This window comes from Chiloscyllium punctatum, chromosome 8, assembly GCF_047496795.1.
Source record: "Chiloscyllium punctatum isolate Juve2018m chromosome 8, sChiPun1.3, whole genome shotgun sequence".
Classification (NCBI taxonomy): Eukaryota; Metazoa; Chordata; class Chondrichthyes; order Orectolobiformes; family Hemiscylliidae; genus Chiloscyllium; species Chiloscyllium punctatum.
In genome coordinates, this window is record NC_092746.1 from 11,749,629 (window position 1) to 11,757,573 (window position 7,945).

Consider the following 7,945-nt stretch of genomic DNA (forward strand, 5'->3'; position numbering starts at 1 on the left):
GGCTTTTTAATCAAAGTCTGGGGGGGGGGGGGGGTGGAGAGAAAACAGCATAACATAAAATAATTGACAGGATCGATTCTATCCCGTTCTTCGGTGAATGCTTTGCCAACGGTGTTTTGTCGTTTGGGCATCCTTTGTCATTCAAATCCTTTTTTTTAACACTCAAGTCTGTCTCAAACATGCTGCAATCAATGCAGCAGCAAGGCGCTCGAAGAGTTAGTTATTCTATTCAAAATAAATCGGAAAGTGTAGTCTACAAATTCCCAGCAGGCCAAGTGTAAGGAATCCCCACTCAAATAAAAAACCATAACTGGGATTTAAAGCTTCCCAGTGTGGCGGGACAGGTTTGCAGCCGAGCAACAATGTGGCAGTGTGCTCAAAACGACAGGAATGGTACCATCGGTGGCAGCCTGTGATTGAGTTCTCTCTCTACATGTCTCTTGGGGAGTTGGGGCGGGGGTAAAATGCCGCTAAAAAATAAAGACGCGGTGTCTTGAGTTTCTCGGTCACAGCGTGTCAAAGGGTGCCACTGCCTCTGGCTGCGTTTCTTTTTGTTTTGTGCGTGTGACCGCGCGTTTCTGTTCCCTCCACCCTGTCCGAAAAATAGGTGTGGAAATAGGGGCTGCCCTTTCGAAACCCTAACCGCCGAAAAGGATTTGCGAAACTAGTCAATGGGCGCAGTCGGCGGCTGGCAGCTTCCTCCGCGCTTCGCACTACAACGGCTGAGAGTGCAAGTGCGGAAAAGATTGAGGCCTCGCTCATGTCACTCGCTCGTCGTGTAAAAAAAAAGATAGGTTAAACGAATATTTAAAAAAAACAGTGTATATGCTTCAAGTCTGCACAAAGTGGAAATACCCAGGAGGTCACGAAGTATCTGTGGAGAGAGAGAGAGGGTTAACTCTAGGGTTATAAAGTTCTGATGGAAATTGATAGACTTGAAACGTTAATCATCTGTTTCCAAGCATCTGAAACTTTTTTTTTCATTCACATGAGTAACTGTGAGACTCTCTACCTAGTGTGTAAATACTGTAAAAGCTATACCTCCCCCTCAATTAGCATTTTGGATAGAAAAGGAACCTTTGTCACGTGTGTAAATAGACGGCGTGGATCTCCTCGGTGACTGGTGAGTCAAATCGACAGACTAATGTATGTGCTCGGGGGCCGACACCTCCCCACCTCCCTCCTCCCCACCCCCCAGCCTCTGGAGCTATCCATAGAGGGAGCTGTCGGTCCACAGTTTCCCCATACTCAGCTGCTTCGGCGCAGCACTCTGCACATGCAATCGGCGCGCCACGTCGAAATTAGCAACGTCTCATCCGAAAGAGAAGGGTTCCTCTTCGTCTGAAGTGAAACTCTGTATCTAACTGAGCCAACCTTGTGGCAACGTGGAGTTGAAGAGAGTGCGGACTGTGATAGGTTCCACAAAGGCAAGCGCGTCACCTCAAACACAATACGAATTACAATCCAGCAAAATGTCCACACGGTACCTTAATAATATTGCTGCTAAATAAATGAAGAAATAGTTAGGATCTGAGAACTAAATGCCAAATTTTTGAAGTTACTATTTTAAACGTACTTTGGAACCGACTTTAACGTTTCACCTCTTTAATAACTGACATATGCAACATAAATCACTTAGATTCCATTTTTAAGTTCCGAACAAATCATTTAAATACATTTAGATACATTTAGAATCTTGTAAAATGACCAAGTTATTATTTCTGGTGTCAACACACGCCTTTTTTAAAAATTAAATAATCTGTCACATCCCGACAAAAACATTTTCGTTAAATATCATCATTTAAAAATGCATTGTATATAAATTCATCAGAATCAAATATAGCATTTCTTTCAGGATAACCTCATACAAATGGCGTATGTGTCTGAATACCATTGATAATGTAACTGTATCGCTCGAAAGGAAGGGTTTTTTTGTGCTTGTCAGACAGCAGTAGAAAGCGTTATTCCAATGAGGTGAAATCAGCCAAGCAATCGATACTCGCTGCTCTGACTCTTTGTTACTATTTTATTTCACAGTTGCTATTATTTCCGATCCGTGATGAGCTTGTCTCTTTTTTTCTTTCTCCCCCACCTCCCTGTTTGGACACAGACTTCCCATATTATTTTTTAATTGCTTTAGCAGCTGTTTGCTTCATTGAGCTCCCCCTTTTCCACCAGGAGCAGCCATCTGTCGTGTTAGTAGCACCTTAAAGGTCACTGATTGGTTTCATAGGGGACCAGGAGAATAAACACTGGGACATTTACTTTGCTGAGATCGCAACCTAGTTTGGAACAGTTTTTTTTTGTTGTCTGTTTCTCGCACCTTCACCTTTGGATTCAATGTCACATTGGAGATAAAGTAGTCCGGACAGCAGCAATAAAACTGTGTTTACAAAAATACGTTCAGGCTGTTTTCGTCAGCGTCCCATCCCCAATACACTGACAATCCTTTCAAAACCCTGCAAAATGTGACGCTTTGAAAATCAATACAAGGTCACGTAAGGTTACGTGGAGATGGGAGGTTGCTCTAATTTCTTTTAGTTTATTAGACAAAAATATATGATTCTGACAAGTTCTGCTCACGCGCTTATTTACAATTATAATCACTCTATATACAAAAAAAAACACGGAACGTGGGAAAATAATTACCAAACCAATAATGATCGCGTCAGGGAAAAAAAACAAAATCAATTAGAATAACACGTGCTGATATGTTACAATGTGAAACAAATCGTTACATATTTGTCAAGTTTTGTTTTGAAAGGGATTTTGTGTTGCTTGACACTGCGGCAAGAAAAGTGAAGCAAAATTAGCTTTTTTTCAATTTTCTTTTTAATTTTTTTTTCCTTTCACGGTAAAACTTCTTCAGACGGAAGAGATGGTTGCCAGAACTGGTGTTCCTTCCTTCTGGGACCGTGAGCTGAAAAGTACAGAAGCACAAATATTTGAGTGGCCAGTCCTATAAGATATTGTGTAAATACAGTATGCATCTCAAAAAGACCAAAACAAAAGTTCCAGACTCAATAAATACGTCTGTTATCACCAAATGTATAAACACTGACGGATAATTCCCTAAGAATTCTTCCTTTAAAATAAATAAACCGCGTCAACAATGTGCAGAATACTGTGTATTCCTGTAACCTGCCTGCCTTTTGAAAACAAAATTGATGCGTTAACCATAAAAAAAACTCACCTTTCATTTACGGGCTGAAACGATATTTTTAGCGATTGTGATGGAGATTCGCCTGGAATACATTCTCTTTCTGGAAAATAAAATAAACATTCCGGGTCAGTCTCCAGGCAAAGACATGATTTGAGTTTTGAAGTTAAAATGCAAGTTTAGAGAGAGAAAGGGGGGGGGGGGCGGGGGGAACGGTTGCATTTGTCCTTTGAAGCTCAGTTACATCGCTGGAAGCCGTCAGATCTGGCATCGGCTGAGCGCTGAATATATAACATTAAAAATGTAAAGCTCACTGGAGGGTTGTGTGTGTAAAATACCTGTGTGTTTTGGGCTGGGGATGTCTGTTGATTTTTCATTGCTGACTGCTCCCAGGGCTGCTGTTAGCACAGAAGGCTGTTGCTGCTGAGGATGTTGTGGAGGGTGATGGTGGTGGTGGTGGTGATGATGATTTACACCCAGAAACGACCTGACATTTAGCAAAGAGTTCTGGCCCAGGAAAGCGCCGTTTGTCCAGTTATGAAACTTGCTGATCTGACAAGTATAGAGTCCGTGGTTTGAGAGAAAAGCTGGGTGCTGGATGGTCGACGGTGTGTGACTGGTCGGAGAGCATTTCTGGGCGCTGTCCGGGCTGGTTGCAGTCTCTGCCAAAGACCAGATTTTGGGTTTGCTATGATTTGGGATTAGCAAATTTCCTTGTGCTAGAGATACGCCCCTGGTGCCATTGTTTTCAACGACACTTCCATCTACTCTATCCGTCTCCTTTGCTTTACTGTCACTTTCAGACCCCTGCAATGTCCGATCATGTTCCCTCTCCACGTCTGCTTTCTCCCCCTCATTACTGAGGTTCAGCTTTTCCTCCTCTTCCTCATTGCTCTGCTCCTCGTCGTTTTCGTCAATTTTATCGATGTCGATGCTTTCCAGGTCAATCTCCTCATCCTCCTCCTTTTTCTCGCTCTCCCCTTCTGTGTCGCTGCCGTAGAGAGTACCGTCATCACTTTTACTTCGAGCACCCCAAGTCATTTTGTTCTCTTTCTTGAGTCTCCTCCTGGCGTTGGCGAACCAGGTGGAGACCTGGGTCAGGGTCATCTTGGTGATGATGGCCAGCATGATCTTCTCCCCTTTGGTCGGGTACGGGTTCTTCCTGTGCTCGTTGAGCCAGGCTTTGAGAGTACTTGTGCTCTCCCGGGTGGCGTTTTTGGGTCTGGCAGGATCTCCATACTGAAACTGTCCATAGGGATAATAAGCAGGAGCCGCATGTGCTGCAAATGCCGCCGGATGAACCCCAGGATTATCCTTTAATTCATACTGTGATCCCTGAAATGAAGTCAGACAAAGGGACGGGGGATGCAGAAGGGAGAGTGCGTTAAAACAAGGTCAGGTTTGTCTCATACATTATCTGCAGTCGGCCATTTGAGGTCTGAATTTGTCACGAAAACAGGGCACACAATAAGCAATTCAAAGTTTGGTGTTGGCATGAATTAGTGTTAAGTTTTCAAACTTTTTTTTAAAAATTACGAAAGTAGATTAAACTTTCCGCAAGACAGGCAAAAGAGAAATCTTGTCGTCACAATTGTATAATTAGACCAAACTTTAGTAACTCAAACATGTAGTCCAAAACAGCTGCCAAGCACCACTCGCAGTGAAATGCATGTAACATAGCTGTTAGTGACTAAAATACCGAATTATAAATAGAAAACTTAGAATTACTTATTAGAAAACCTATATTCTACATTTAAGACCGACACTACAACTTTAAATTATGTTATCAGTGGGCTGCAATGTCGAACATATTTTAACTGAGATTTAAATTGCAGGGATACAATCTAAGCCTCGTGTTTTCTGTTTTGTAATTGGTTATACAAATCTTTGCGAAAGACTGTTAAAATACTGAGCCAATCATTTCAATCACTTAATTTTCAAGGGACTCACTTTTCCAAAACATGTTTTAAAACAGTAGGCAGAATATCTTTTTCAAGATTGAATGACTGATTTCAATGGCGGAGATCTTTTTCTCATGATTGCGTTTCAGTGTTACAAGTCAAACATTGCATGGACATTTTAGAGGGAGGAAAAGGAATATTTTTAAATGTCTGGACTGTAGTTACATCGGTGATCCTGAGTCTACTTCAGCTCCTTGAAAAAAAATTCCATGTTAAATTTAAAAAGTTGAAAACATTATATAATTCAGATCATACTGACATAGCCGCAATGTAAACAATACAACAGAAAGCGGTCTATTTATGGATCTTTAACTGTTCTGATATTCAGAAATACAAATTCTGCTCAGTTTGTTTTGCAAGTTTCCACTAATGTAAACTTGGAAAGGTTTATATTAATTCTTCACTTTCTGCTTACAAACATCATGCTCTTCTAGTTTTTCAGAGGCCAACTTTCTCGTATATTAGATAGGATTCTGGGTTGACCATTTACATTTCTATATTATGTGCTTTTGGCATTGTACGATAACTCCAAGGACGCTTAATCAAAAGAATCGTGAACAATCTTAACTGTTCTGGGAAACCTGCACGAATTTAAATTCAACGGCAGCGCCTGTTATCTGTTCCAAGAGGAGAATGAACAGGGCGTCTGGATTATTATCAAGCCAACAGGAAATCTTCACAAACTGGAGGATCAGTGGTCACCGTTCAATATTTTGTAGATAATTGTCTGGGCTGATCTCAAAAAAAAATCTCCTTGCACTTCTTCAGTCTCGACATGAGATGATCGGATTTCCACCCCTGCAAATCTATGCAAAACCCTTATTCCCAGGGCCCAGAGTCCATTACCCAGATTACCAAATTTGCCTGATTATTGATTTGTTTAAGAAAGGGCGAAACGAGACAGGAAGAGAACCGCAGTCTAAAAGCGAAAAACGAGTTATTCTAAAATCACATTTGAGCCGAATTTGCAGTGATCTTTCATTCATTCTCAAGGTTATACAATCAATATAGAGACGGTTAATTGCAAAACTTTTGCATTTTTTAAACTGTGGTATCCGCAATTGGAATAAGCAAAATAAATGATATTTTTTAGTCACATTGTATGACGCATAAAATAGAGTGAGGTGCCTTCATTCCCTGTACCGTGTGTGGATATGACAGGTTAAAACAAAGCTCTACGTTCAGTTGCGGAATTGCATATATTAACTGCTGTCTGGAGCGAAACTCAAGACAACTTTGGCCTAGCTCGTCCATAATTATACTAAGACAACAGACAACTGCCATGATCTTCGGACATGGCGAGGTGGCCACAGTTAATCAGAAAATACTACGATAAGAGTTTATAACGTGTCCCTGCGCGCTGTTAACAAGAGGAACCGGGAATATGGCCGGACGATAGAGAATGTCAAACTTTTCAAAGCTGGTTTCTAATTCTCTCTACCCACGGGCCCAATATTCCTTTCGTCGTGCAATCCGGAACAGTGATTCTTGAACGTTTACACCGTATTTATGGCACTAACTTCAATCCAAAATAAGAAAGGCATAATGATCGCCGTTTACTGATATTACGTTTAGCAGTACACGAGCGGCCAGATAATGTCTCGCTGCTTTATAAGCTCGGTGCTGTAACTGTAGATTGCTTTGGTGAAAATTAGGGGTGGGGGGGGGAAATCTGTTTCTCACCTCAGGTCTTTTACATATTTGTGGGGATGCGCACGAGACAGTTTTTTTTTGGGAAACTTTACTGTAGCCGCAGAACTGGGTTTCTTTAGAAGAGAATAATATTGAAGCGTTTGGGTAAGAATGCCCCGCACAAAGTGTGGCAGAAGATTGATCGCACTTACCATTTGGGAGAACATGGTGAAGTCGGTGGTGTAGGGGAGGAAAGCGCTGTAGTTCTGGGCTGTGTAAGGGTTCGCGTACATTCCCAGTACCGAGGTTACAGCAGCGGCGGCGGCGGGGTTAGCTCCCAGCTCGGCGCCTCCACGGGAAGAAGCTAGCACTCCCTGCCGATCGGCAGCGTACACAGCCTGGCTCGCACTTAAATACTGAGGATACCCGAGCTGAGGGAAGGCCATCTCCTCAGAAGAGATCTCCACGAACTCAAAACGCAGAAAACGGCAACAACAAAACAAAACAAAAAAAAAGATCGAGGGGTGGGGAAAAAAGAAGTCGCTCCCGGTCGTCTCCAAATCCCGTCTCTTTTTGTCCTAGCCTGCAGAGTCTCCCTGTAAGCGATCTGATCGCCAATTCAACTCCAACTGATGTGTCTGCCCATAGGTCCTGGCAGATCCGTAGATATCATTTGAAGTTGATGTTTTGACTGACAGGTCACTTTAGCGGCAAGCCCCGCCTAGTTTGGAACATGTGGCTTCGCACGGTTGGGCCACTCTGTGTTGTGTTGTGTTAAATGTTTTGCATTCGGATCTATTCAGTGGAGCACCCACTGGTGTACGACAACCTGTCTACATGATTTTACAGCTGTCCAACACTGCTATTCCTCCCCCCCCCCCCTTTCTTAAACCGTCCGGTGTCCCTTTTTTTGTACAATCTCTCGGATTGTTTTCTAGCCCCCAATAAAACAAGTGTCAACACTCGCACCAGCCAACAGCTATTATACACGCATAATTTAGTCATATAAGCAGGGCCAATAGACAAATCTTGTACTGTACTGAGCTGAAAGGGAGCTGACTTTAAAACTCAAAAAGATAGATCATTACCAATTACCCTAAATTACACCAGATATGTGCTTATTGTGGTGTCAATGTGATGACAGGCCGCAAGAAAGAACCTGATGAAATAACGAATACCAGGCAATTTATTA

At 42.3% G+C, this 7,945-nt stretch overlaps 1 protein-coding gene across 1 annotated transcript; it reads right to left on the bottom strand.

The window, feature by feature from the left end:
* Positions 1-1,609: 1,609 nt before the first annotated feature.
* On the bottom strand, positions 1,610-7,394 carry irx1b (iroquois homeobox 1b). Its single transcript, XM_072575158.1, has 4 exons — positions 6,966-7,394; positions 3,499-4,495; positions 3,194-3,263; positions 1,610-2,920 (listed from the first exon to the last, which is right to left on the bottom strand). The coding sequence occupies exons 1-4, from the start codon at positions 7,197-7,199 to the stop codon at positions 2,866-2,868; spliced, it is 1,356 nt and encodes a 451-aa protein (XP_072431259.1). The 5' UTR covers positions 7,200-7,394; the 3' UTR covers positions 1,610-2,865.
* Positions 7,395-7,945: the final 551 nt, after the last annotated feature.

Coding starts and splice junctions, on each gene's coding strand:
- irx1b (XM_072575158.1), bottom strand. CDS start 7,199: ATGGCCTTCCCTCAGCTCGGGTATCCTCAGTATTTAAGTGCGAGCCAG. Junction 4,496..6,965: donor TCACCATGTTCTCCCAAATG/GTAAGTGCGATC, acceptor ACTTCATTTCAG/GGATCACAGTATGAATTAAA. Junction 3,264..3,498: donor CCCCAGCCCAAAACACACAG/GTATTTTACACA, acceptor TTTATTTTCCAG/AAAGAGAATGTATTCCAGGC.